The sequence below is a fragment of the Bombus impatiens genome, unplaced genomic scaffold (assembly GCF_000188095.3).
Source record: "Bombus impatiens unplaced genomic scaffold, BIMP_2.2 scf_0830, whole genome shotgun sequence".
In the NCBI taxonomy this organism is placed as follows: Eukaryota; Metazoa; Arthropoda; class Insecta; order Hymenoptera; family Apidae; genus Bombus; species Bombus impatiens.
The window spans coordinates 142008-154291 of NT_177249.1; the positions used below are offsets into that span (position 1 = coordinate 142008).

A 12284-nucleotide genomic window follows, 5' to 3' on the forward strand; every position below is an offset into this window, starting at 1 on the left:
TATTTAATATAACGTAAAAATGGAATAGGTTAGAATAAAATAATGTAAGCAAAAGTGTATCGTATGATTGCATATCTTTTAGGATGCTCGATCAATGGTGCCACTACCTCAAGCTAGCTTGGGATGATTTCTGTCACAGTGAAATCATTAAATATATAATGACATCCAAATTAGGAATTCTTATTTCTAAATTGGTTTTCGATGTTATTATTTTTAAAAGAACCTGTGCATTATGTTACGCCTTTTAAACTTCTCATAACAAGTCTAACTACCGTACTTTAACGAAATAAAGGTAAAGAGAATGGCTCGGCCAAAGCATAGAGTTAACACGGATATATGCGCTGATTGCGGAGCACTCGGTAAATGCATTCTTTTCTTTTAATGATTTATTTCACATACGATCTTTATTAAATATATTTAATTTCTTACTAATATTGTGTAATCACATTTTAATAAAAAATTGTTTTCAAATTGATTAAAACTAATTACATTTTCTATATACTTTTTCACATGTCTATGTTATATAAGGTAACTAATTTATGTACCAGAAAATTATATTTTATTCATAATTTTTATGTAATTACCGAATTTTATAATGTATATTATATTAACTTTGAGAAAAAATTATTGTTATTTGTGATTTTATTCATGTAATTTCTTTCTATTTATTACAATTTTTATTTATATTTTATCATAAAAGTTACATGGAAATAAATTTTAAAATTGCTTTTAGAACCAGGATGGGCTTCATTGAACAGAGCAATTTTATTATGTGATGACTGTTGTGGTGTACATCGTAGCCTTGGTCGTCATATATCTCAAATAAAATCACTTCATAAGAGCATTTGGCATGCAAACCTTCTTAATGTTAGTAAAGATAAGTACAAATTTAGTCAGAAAGTTTCTAATTTAAAAAATAATGATTATTAACTTATAGATGGTACATACATTGAATGATAATGGAGCAAACAGTATTTGGGAACATTCCCTTTTAGATCCTAGTAATTCGAAAATTAGTAGAAGAAAGCCTCAAGCTAAGGATCCACTACAGTTAGTATAAAATATTTTATAACAAAATATGAGATATAAAATTTTAATAGTGATTAAATTATTTTTATAGCCCAACAAAAGCTGATTTTATTAAATCAAAACATCAACATTTAGCATTCATATTACGTCCAAGTAAAGAAGAATGTTGTAGTGAAGAAGAATTAAGTAGACAGTTGCATAGTAGTGTTCGTACGAGTAATTTAGAAACTTCTTTAAGATTACTTGCACAAGGTGCTAATCCAAGTTATTTTTACAAGGTAGTTTTAAACAAACCATTATTATGCAGTTTAATGGTAGAAACATATCATACAATATTTTATTTTACAGGAAAAGGGTACAACACCTTTACATGTAGCTGCTAGAGCTGGTCAAGCTTTGCAATTAGAGCTTTTAATAGCTAATGGTGGTAATCCTAGCATAATTGATTCAAATGGGCAGACACCTGCTGAAATTGCCAAGTATGTAACTATTAGGTTGGCAACTAAGTGATTACGGGTTTTGTCAATACCACCTAATGACAAAATCCGCAATTACTTAGTTGCCAACCCAATATATGCATACGCTTATTTTGCATATGAAGAAACATTACTTATATATGATTGTCATATTTTGTTATTTAGAATGGCAGGACATATGGACTTATCTGACCGCCTAATTGAATGCATGTATGAATTAACAGATAGACTAACATCCTTTATATGTTCACGTAAACCAAACCATAGACTGGATGAGCATATAATTATACCTGAATGTACATTATTATTGGAACAAAGTGATCTGTGTTTAGAAGGAAGAAATAAGTTACAAATGGTAAGTGTACTTTATCAAAGTATAAATATATTTATTATATGAACCTCCTTTTTTTAGTTATCGAATCATTTGTTGGAAGAATTGGCAATGGATGTTTATGATGAAGTAGATCGTCGAGAAAATGAAGAAAGTAAGGACATAATTGTATTATATAAATCATTTCCAGAAATGAATAGATTAGTATCTGAAAATAATTCTACATTATTTATAATTTTGAAGTTTTATATGTAGTTTCTTATAATATACGAATATATGTATATTCATATATATAACTGATTTTATAGAAATTAAGTATACACAAAACAAATATATTACATTAATTCATGTTTTTTCATATATTATGCTATTAATATGCATGCTTTTTTTATTGCATCATTTTAAAGGAGAGGTGAGTTGAATTTAAAAGTTTTAATTTTATTTTAATATATGCATGATTTGAATAATAAAATAATTGTTATAAATACATATTATATTTTAATCACTTGATAATTGACAATATTAATTATTTTTTACTTTATGTTCCTGAAATAGTTTGGTTTGCATCTGCATCCTTACCAGAAAAATGTACAGTGCCTTTCCTACCAGTGAACCCACAGCTATCATCAACAAGAAATCAAGGTAGACAAAAACTAGCAAGATTTACACCAAAGGAGTTTGCTACACTTATTATAGATTTTCTCATTGAGGCTCGCAGAAGACATATGCTTGCAAATAATGCACCATTACAAGGTTTGTAAGAAATTGTATAAATTAATTTCTTTAATTTATTCATTGTATCAACATGTGTAGTATTTCTAGATCCAGCTATTTCTATACTTCGTAAAGAGCAACATGGAAAGTATGGATCACAAATGTCTGATGATGAACCATTGTATGATAGTGTTGCTTCTGATGATGATTATGCATTGACATCATCTGACAATGCAGTGCCTGAATATTCCGCACAGTTTAAAATGGATAACGAGGTACATATTAAATTAACTTTAACTAATTAAATTAAATTACTTTAACATAAAGATAAAAAAGTAGTTATAAATACGGAAAGTATGGTATAAGATATAAAAAAGATGGACAATAAGTTACATGCTAAAAATAGATAAAATTGTATGGTAACGTATTAAAGGTACCAGCTCTAGTAACGAAAAGAAGAATAAGGAATCGGCTAAGTACATGGCTCTTCTGTAGACAGTGCTATTAGGCAAGTGCACAGGTCTGTTAGTGCATGTGCAGCCTTTGCCAGAGAATGCTATATAGTTCACTAAAATTTATAACATGATCATACTGATTATGTGTTTTGTTTTGTAACAACCATATAACTTCTAAAAGTTCTCTATTTTTTTTTTACTTTTTTCTTGGCATAGAAGTGAAATTTCATTGTGTATGTTAAAATGTTATTACAGGAAGCTTTTGCACCATTAGCTAAGGGACTTCCATCTGTCGTTGAAGTTTTAAAAAAACAATTAACTCTCTCCGAATCTACTATCAAGGATCTCCGTGAGCAAATTCGTACTCTGCAGAGTACTGTAGAACAACTGACACATGAAAATAATGAACTGAAGCAAATGATTCATGTAAGATAAATATTTAATATCTTTATAATATATTGCAAATTAAAATCTGATGTACAAAAAATATAGGTAAAAGAATCTACTGATGGAGTTGTTAATGGTCATGTTAGTGGAGAACAAGAGCCAGAACTAGAACCAGTGCTTGATATAAAAACATCTCTTAATAGGAGCAATCAACGTCCTGCGTCTATGTATGAAACACGAGAAGGTTTGCGAAAACCAAATTCGTGGTCAACGTCTATTTGTCAGGTAATAATTTGATGAAAATTTCTTTGATTTATGTTTCTTAATCTTATTGCATAAAATTTGATTGATACAGGCAAAACGAGATTCAGAGACAATATCTCGCAATAACACACAAAGTTTATGGGAATGCGATGCTCCTAACCTTCCCCCTAGCGAGGAAGTTACTCGAAGAACTGAACAAGTTACAAGAAGAATTCAGGAACTGTGGATGGCCATGCAAGATCCAAAACAACGAGAAGCTTTTGTACCTTGTGCAGAAAGAATTCGTGTTGCTGTTGCTGAACTCACAGCTATATTTCCCCAAGTAAGATGTGCATTTCTTCTTTAAATGTAAACATAAATTTATATTAAACACATTCAAATTATGTTGTAGAATCCTATTGAGGAAAACATCAGATCTGCTCTGCGACAATTAAATGGTAATACAGGTAGACTTCAAGCAGAATGTTCTGGTCTTCAGAGATGTACTAGTGATATAGAACATATGGACAGATGCCTTCAGCAAGTACGTTCATGTGCTTATGATATTGCCAAAGCAACAAAGCTTCTTGTTACCCAATTTTAAACGTAACAGATCAAAGGCAAAGTATTACAAATTAAATAATTCTTTCATATTTGATGTATATAAATTGTACAGACGCTTAATATCCTAATACTCAAAATCATCACAGATTAATACATTGAATAAGTATTCGTCTTATATTACATAACAATAATTTGTTGTCTAATATTCTTATTTTTATTGTAATGTAAATAAGAAGCAAATTTTAACACATGAATATTCTTATAGTTTGTTAAATCGTATAAAACATGACACGTTTCAAGATTCGATATAATATTTACGTAACTTTTAACGTATGATAAAGACTGAATAGCCATGAACCAATGAATTTTATTAATATGCAATTTTAGTTTCTATACTTGGTTTTACAAACATGCTTTTTGCTCATATAAGCTGGCATATAAGAAACAATTATAAATGTGAAAAAATTTATTGCATTCGTGTGAGTAAAAAAAGTATTAAGTGCAATACCAAAAGATTTAAAGTATCTTAAAGTTATTATTAAAACCAGGTAAAAATTTTATGCATTTTTAGTGCCAATAAAAAAATTTATTTTGCGATATCACTAAATAATTATTTACCATAAAAATGTATAATTAAAAGATTAATTAATAAAAATGTGTTTTTATCGATAACTTATAAGTGATGAAATATTTATAAAGAATCCATTTTGTACGTTTAAATATTATATTCTATTATATATGTTGGAGATGGAAGGACAGCGGGATTTCCCGTCCGGAATGTTGGAAAAAACCCCGATACCCTAGTCCAGACTTTTACTATAGCTGCACTTAAGTAATAAAAATAAGGAATAGTTTTAATGTTCCAATCTGACTTTATGACGACGGGTTCGGCTCGAAGTGACATGGCAGGTCACCGGACGTAGCCACGGTCACGGGAGGGAGATGTATGAAATGATTATATGGCTCTCCTTAAAACAAAGATTAACCCGAAAAGCGGGGGCAGGAGTATATAAGGGCAGTTTCTTTTGGATGAAGAGAGTTAGTTTGTTAGTTAGTCGTTGGACGAATTACTGGTTGAGTTACCCGGATCGAGTAGTACGTTGATACTTTCCCTCCCGTGAACCGTGCTACGTCTAGTGACCCGCTATGTCACTTCGAGCCCGAACCCATCGTCATAAAGTCAGATTGGAACATTAAAACTATTCCTTATTTTTATTACTTAAATGCAGCTATAGTAAAAGTCTGGACTAAGGTATCGGGGTTTTTCCGGACGGGAAATCTCGCTGTCCTTCGATCTCCGACATATATATAAAAAACCAGCTTATATTAAAGCATTACAAATAAGTGAGAATTTTGTCGCCAGTAAAAGAAGAAATGTTTTACTATTATTATTATTATTATTATTATTATTATTATTATTATTATTATTATTATTATTATTATTATATTAATGTGATCAATACATATGTAACAATGAAAGTTTATATTGATAATGCATTAATTATTTTACTTCAGGTATTTTCATCAAGAATTGCTCTTACTGTATTATTGGTATTAAGAATATATGTTTAATAGTTAAATAAAATTTAAATATATTATCGTTGATGCAAACTACATGATATATTTACTGGCAAATATAATTATCAAATTGAAATCGTTTTTAAATACTTTTATTTATCCAAAGACTAATGTTTCATATTTATGAAACTGCTGTGTAATGATAATTTAAAGTGCATGAATCATCATTATTTCTTATAACATAATCGTTTACATTTTTTGACTTCAGAATATTCATTTGGCGCGATACGTTTTAAAATGAACAATAAAATCATCTTACATATTGTAAATGTTTCTGTAGACTAACCCTTATTTATATGATAAATGATTGTACTTTACAATATATAGAGTGTATAGATTATACAACCTATCATAATTTATTTGATATTATTTTAATTATTTCTTAAATTTTATTCTTTTTTTTATATTTTAATCTTAATAGAAAAAAATGAAACTTAATAACAATTATTTTCCAATGTGATATATATTTCTCATGGAAATGACTAAAATATAAGTTCTCAACTATTACATATGATATTAGAATTGATTAGTTTTAATGATATTCAAGTTTTAATGATATTAAAGATTTAATATTAAAGATCATTACAGTCAATTACTGTCACCTTGTGAAGGATAAATAATATCAACATTGTATTAAGAAAAAATTAAAATTTAATGGAAGCGAACCTTAAAAAAGTAATTGTCTAGTGAATTTTGTAGGCCAATGATTCACAAGCGTTTTCGCGCTACCTGTTATGAAATCTTCGACGGATGATACAAAAACACGTGTTCTTTACACTTTAGCTGACAAAGTTTTGAGTAATTCGGGTAAATTTAAGAAAGTTTAGGTGGGTAGGTAAAAGAAAGTGAACAGGCGTGAAGCAAGGGTAGTTTTAAGTAAGTCAATCGGTAGAATCGGAAAGTTTATGTGGATGATTGAAGGGAAAGTAGTGAAGCAGGAGAGCGGCCATTTTATGTTAGTATGACGTAGAGGCTGGGTGTAGCTTCGCGTTCAACCGTCCGTGTTCTTTGGAAAAGGCGAGAAAATCTGAATTCTGATGCTGGGGTCGAGGTAAATGCACGTACCACGCACTGAACGTGTGAACCGTAAATTAAGCCGAAGGAAAGTAAGGAAATTAGTTAAATAAGGAAGTACAGGCGTCGTGAAAGAGCGAGCATGAGCGAAGAAAGCAATCCGCGAACGCTCTATGTGGGAAATCTAGACACTTCGGTGTCGGAGGAACTATTGTGCGCACTTTTTTCACAAATAGGTGCAGTTAAAGGATGCAAGATTATACGAGAACCAGGGAACGACCCATATGCATTCGTCGAATTTACGAATCATCAATGCGCGGCTACAGCGCTAGCCGCCATGAACAAGCGATCCTTCCTGAATAAGGAAATGAAGGTTAACTGGGCAACGAGCCCTGGAAATCAGCCGAAGTTGGACACAAGTAATCATCATCACATATTTGTCGGCGACCTGTCGCCAGAAATCGAAACACAAACTTTGAAAGAAGCATTCGCGCCTTTTGGCGAAATTAGCAATTGTAGAATTGTCCGCGATCCACAAACTATGAAAAGTAAAGGATATGCTTTTGTATCATTTGTCAAAAAGTCTGAAGCTGAGGCAGCGATAGCAGCTATGAATGGTCAGTGGCTTGGATCTAGAAGCATCAGGACAAATTGGTCGACTAGAAAACCGCCACCACCAAGATCCGAAAGGCCACGACATTCAAATAATAGTAAACCTAACTATGAAGAGGTATGTTTCAAATTTCAATAGTGGTCACCTATCAATTTCCTTACCCTTGTTTCTAATTAAGATCTATAAAAGTTACATATAGCTCACTTGTTGACAACATAACTAATTTTGTTTATTTTCTAATTTGTGTATATTATCATTAATAGGTATATAACCAAAGTAGTCCAACTAATTGCACAGTATACTGTGGAGGTTTTACAAATGGCATTACAGATGACCTGATAACCAAAACATTTTCTCCCTTTGGTACTATACAAGATATAAGAGTATTTAAGGATAAAGGATATGCATTCATAAAATTTACTACTAAGGAAGCTGCAACACATGCCATAGAATCAACACATAACACAGAAATTAATGGTAGCATTGTTAAATGTTTCTGGGGAAAAGAAAATGGAGATCCTAATAGTGTGGGCCCAAATGCAAATCACCAAGCTCAACAGGTTATTTTAATGCGTATATTTTTTATTTTGATGATCCATATCTCTTTTCTTTAACAAATTAAAAAAATAATAAATATTAAAATATATATTGTCTTTTTTGTTTAATAGGTTACAGCTGGGGCTGGACAATATGCATATGGATATGGCCAGCAAATGAGTTACTGGTATCCTCAAGGATATCCACAAATGCAAGGTCAATTTTTACAGCCTGCTCAGTACTATGGTCAATATTATGGACAACAGGCTCAATATATGAATAGCATGCGAATGCCTGCTCCTGGTGCAGGTACATGGCAACCAGCACAAGCGACCGCCGCACCGCCGACTGCAACTGCACCATTGCCACCAGGTCAGCAACCTGCAATGGTAACATATACCATGCCACAATACCCCACGCAATGAAACTGATCATTGATCAACATCAACTAATTGTTACATATGATACATTTGCCCTTGGGGCGTTTGCAAAATCTGTTCTGTCATATACCTATTCCAACAAGTTTATTGGTATTTTGACTGCAGCATCATATGTACAAATTTTCCAGTTGTACTTCGATTGAAGTATTATACAAAAAGAAATCCTCAAATTTGGTTGTATCAATATCGATTGGTATTATATTTCAAAAGACTTTATCAAAAGTTCAAAGTGATATATATATTGAATATATACACTGAGATATTTAAATATACATCTTTCTTATATGTTTTCCTTGCCAAACAATAGAAACGTATACCATTGTAACAAATACAAATATATCTTGCAATTTTCATTGAAAAAGGAAATATCATAGCAGTCGATCCATCAGTGTAATATAACAATTTTTTCAAGACGATTTTTATGCTGTTGAATGAGGTATATTTCTGAATTTAAAATTGCAGCCCCTTGATGAGCCCTGCATTCGTTGTGCTGCGTAAGGTGTACGTATGTATGCGAACATTGCGTTGTTATATTTTTAATATTTTTGCCACAATTACCAATCTTTAGTTTATTTCAAATCATTAATGAACAGAGATAAATGTTCATTTATGGTAAACACAAAGTATGACATTGAACATAGTATAAGATAGGGATTATAGGTAGACACGGCGCCTGTGATGTAGCTAGATTTGGATGCATGCTTTGACGTGTGCAGGGCCCTTATTAAAGTAAACTATGCGAGTGGATAAACGAGTTGTAAACTTTTCTCGTTTTGTGATATTTATCGTCGGTGGTAAATGTACAAAAAACATTCTTATAACAAATTTTAAGAAAATACTTCTGGAAGTGTCAAAAATGAAATATTTTATGCTGAATTTAACTTAATTGAATATACTTTGTTATATTGCTTAGTGACTCCTCTCCATTTGTACAAAGAAATAGCGAATCTTGATGTAATTATTACAATGTAATTTAAGTATAATGGTAATGATAATGGTGAACACTTCCACTAAGAGTTGGAGTCACTATTGTTCTACCTTTATTGATTTGTATATCAATAGTTGAAATTATGTTCCTTTAAATATGTTGTAAAATATTCAGTTCTTTTCTTGTAATAATTAGTATATCAATTGACAATCACATTTGATGTTATCTGATATTTTGACATTATTGCAATTATCACATGGCACGATACATATGCCTTCGTGTCTTCCAATTACTATACAGGTGAAAATTATTGCAGAACTTTAATATTTTCAATTTTCAATAAAGTTAGGTTTAATATTTATTTATTACGTTTTTTAAGAATTTATCATTTTCATTCTGATTATTTCTTGAAAACTTATTTTCCAAAATACGTTTCATTAAGTTAATAAATAAATAATAAACAAATTAGAGTGAGTTAGAGTAAAATTTATCGATACTTCGCTTCACCACCGACGATAATAAGCCATAAACCTTTCAAAACCAATTTGTATAAAGTCAGTACTGAATGTAATAACAGAAGAAACATAAAATCGAATATAGCAATGATTGACTGCGATAAGTGATATCGAACTATGGAGAGCCAATTTAAGAAAAAAAACTTGTCTATGGATTAATAATAATCAGTGAACCGATGGAAGACATAAAAAAAAATGTTATATAAAAAGTAATTTAGGTACAGTAGGGTGCGAAGCCCTCGAAGATGCTTAGGATAATGTTATCTTATAATAAAAACAAATTGTCCTTTGAATGAAAAAAAAGGAATAAATATTTAAAATACACAATATTTTGTATTATTTCATAGCCCACGTTATTATAAAATATAAAGTTATGAAATAATAACAAAAGTGACTTTTTAAATTTATAAGAAACGTAGTACCTTCGTTTATAACTGGTTAAATGTAAAAATAATATAATAAGTTTTTTAAGTACATACAAGGTAATTTTATTTTACAGCCGACATACTTTTACAATAATTGTTTACGTTAACCGAGCATATTTTTTTCTGCAAACTATCTCGTCAAGCACTTAAAACACTTGATGACTTATGTAGAAGATATAATTCTGACTGATTTTTTGACACAATAAAATTTAACGTTAAGTACAATGTTTGCGATTTATTGAAGGAAACACAACTTCTGTATAAAAGGGGCGTCGTTATGTTTGATTTAAACGGAAAACATTACGCTGGTTATACCATTACTATAAAATAAAAATATTTCTTTGGTGAATATTATAGCAATGTCAAGTTAGAATATTTTAATACTTTAATTAAAACTGAATTCGGTAATACTGTGAATAATTTAATTAATTTTCACGTGAAAATTGCGAGCATTCCTTTTCTAAAATGAAATGCGCTAGAATAATTTGTACTGTACACTTTATTACACAATACATGCGTTCCTCGATCTCGATCACACGGCGGCAAAATACTAAGTAGGATATCTTGTATTTTTGTACAATAAGTGGCACTATACTATTCAGTTACATTCGAAAATTACTATTTAATTGCATGATGTCACTGAGTATATAGATGTTAATTAAATATGTATTTGTTAATTGTTTCATCAAGCGAACTAGGATATAATATATTAAAAGAAGGAGTTGCTCAACGAAAATTTTAGTTTGCAATCTACAATTATAATCTGTCTACCTTGTTCTACATATTTTTTTACGTAATTTATGATATTGTTGAGAAATATAGATTTGGCATTTAATCAAAGTATAATTGAAAAAAGATCTATGAAAAACATCATTCACGAAATAAAAATAAGTTTTGTAAGTTTTATGTTACGTTTTATCAAATCAGTTACTACTTATTTTGCAAACATCACTATCATTTTAGTAAAATTGCATATTAGTGCATATTAAAAGTGGTTTGAAATATCTTAAAATCAATTTTATGCGGTTACCAAAATAACTTTTATCCTTTTGTAATATCGAGAAAAAGAGGGCTGAAACTTACAATTAAGGAAACATAATTTGTGTAGTCATGCACAGACATTTCTTATAATTAATTCACATTTGATTACTTTTAATTTACGCAGCAATAATTAATATTAGCATTATTATTTGCTTATATTCTTAAGAAATTTCCTATTACAAGTTTTTATAAAAGTAGCAAAATAACTTAATTGAGGCTGAGCGTGTTTTTAACATGGAAGGCCAGGGTTGTAAATAGAGATATACCCATATTGATAACAGTCTGTTGTGCAAGATCATTGATAAAATTCGGGCAAAAATATTTTACTTACGCTTACCATAAATTATTTAACGCCGAAAAACTTTACATATAACCAAAACTTCAATACAGTTCATATTATACTTTTGCAACATAAATGGTTTTAACATTGACTTAACATCAAGTTCATAAATTTTTCAATCAAAATTCATTTCATACAGCATTCAGCAATATATATTGAACTTAATACATCTACATTGATATAATGCTGAGATTGAACTTTGACATTATTTGTAACTTCAATTATGTTCGTATATTCAATAATAAAGAGGTGCGCAACTTTGCGCAAGTGCAAATTTATACTTTGTACAACTATTACCATTTTTCTATCAGTGCATCAGTCGTAACTGATATTAAAAATTGTAACAAGTGAAACGGGCAATCCTTGTTTCATTACATGACAAAAATTAAAAAGAAATTTTTAACATCATTTTACGTAATATGTTACGCATAGATTATACTATACTACATGGGTCAGTATTAACTAGTGATCACACAAGAGAAGGTTCGAACTCGTTGCATTATCGTTATTGAAAAGCAAGGATTGTAACGAGTTACAAGGTGAAGAAATAATTACTCCACGCTTCTCTTATAAGCAAATACATGTACATCGAGTAAAATTAGGAGGTTCTTATTAACTAATTTCAAATTGAAACAATATCAGACTAGTATCGAA

At 30.2% G+C, this 12284-nt stretch overlaps 2 protein-coding genes across 2 annotated transcripts; both read left to right on the forward strand.

Annotated features, from left to right (window-relative positions):
* The first annotated feature begins 17 nt into the window (after positions 1 to 17).
* LOC100745151 (ARF GTPase-activating protein GIT2) lies at positions 18 to 4798 on the forward strand. The gene is made up of 13 exons (XM_024370567.2): positions 18 to 359; positions 734 to 867; positions 938 to 1050; positions 1121 to 1307; positions 1378 to 1508; positions 1671 to 1860; positions 1918 to 1990; positions 2392 to 2589; positions 2659 to 2825; positions 3261 to 3431; positions 3498 to 3677; positions 3748 to 3978; positions 4048 to 4798. Exons 1-13 carry the CDS (start codon positions 302 to 304, stop codon positions 4237 to 4239), a joined length of 2025 nt encoding a protein of 674 aa, XP_024226335.1. The 5' UTR covers positions 18 to 301; the 3' UTR covers positions 4240 to 4798.
* A 1703-nt stretch (positions 4799 to 6501) lies between these two features.
* Positions 6502 to 11602, forward strand: LOC100745586 (nucleolysin TIAR). Its single transcript, XM_003492711.4, has 3 exons — positions 6502 to 7521; positions 7668 to 7964; positions 8073 to 11602. Exons 1-3 carry the CDS (start codon positions 6934 to 6936, stop codon positions 8364 to 8366), a joined length of 1179 nt encoding a protein of 392 aa, XP_003492759.1. The 5' UTR covers positions 6502 to 6933; the 3' UTR covers positions 8367 to 11602.
* Positions 11603 to 12284: the final 682 nt, after the last annotated feature.

Bases quoted from the DNA above. Each gene is read 5' to 3' on its own strand.
- LOC100745151 (XM_024370567.2), top strand. From the start codon at position 302: ATGGCTCGGCCAAAGCATAGAGTTAACACGGATATATGCGCTGATTGC. The intron at 868-937 runs GTTAGTAAAGAT...ATTAACTTATAG, and splicing joins GGCATGCAAACCTTCTTAAT to ATGGTACATACATTGAATGA. The intron at 3,678-3,747 runs GTAATAATTTGA...TGATTGATACAG, and splicing joins GGTCAACGTCTATTTGTCAG to GCAAAACGAGATTCAGAGAC.
- LOC100745586 (XM_003492711.4), top strand. From the start codon at position 6,934: ATGAGCGAAGAAAGCAATCCGCGAACGCTCTATGTGGGAAATCTAGAC. The intron at 7,522-7,667 runs GTATGTTTCAAA...TATCATTAATAG, and splicing joins GTAAACCTAACTATGAAGAG to GTATATAACCAAAGTAGTCC. The intron at 7,965-8,072 runs GTTATTTTAATG...TTTGTTTAATAG, and splicing joins CAAATCACCAAGCTCAACAG to GTTACAGCTGGGGCTGGACA.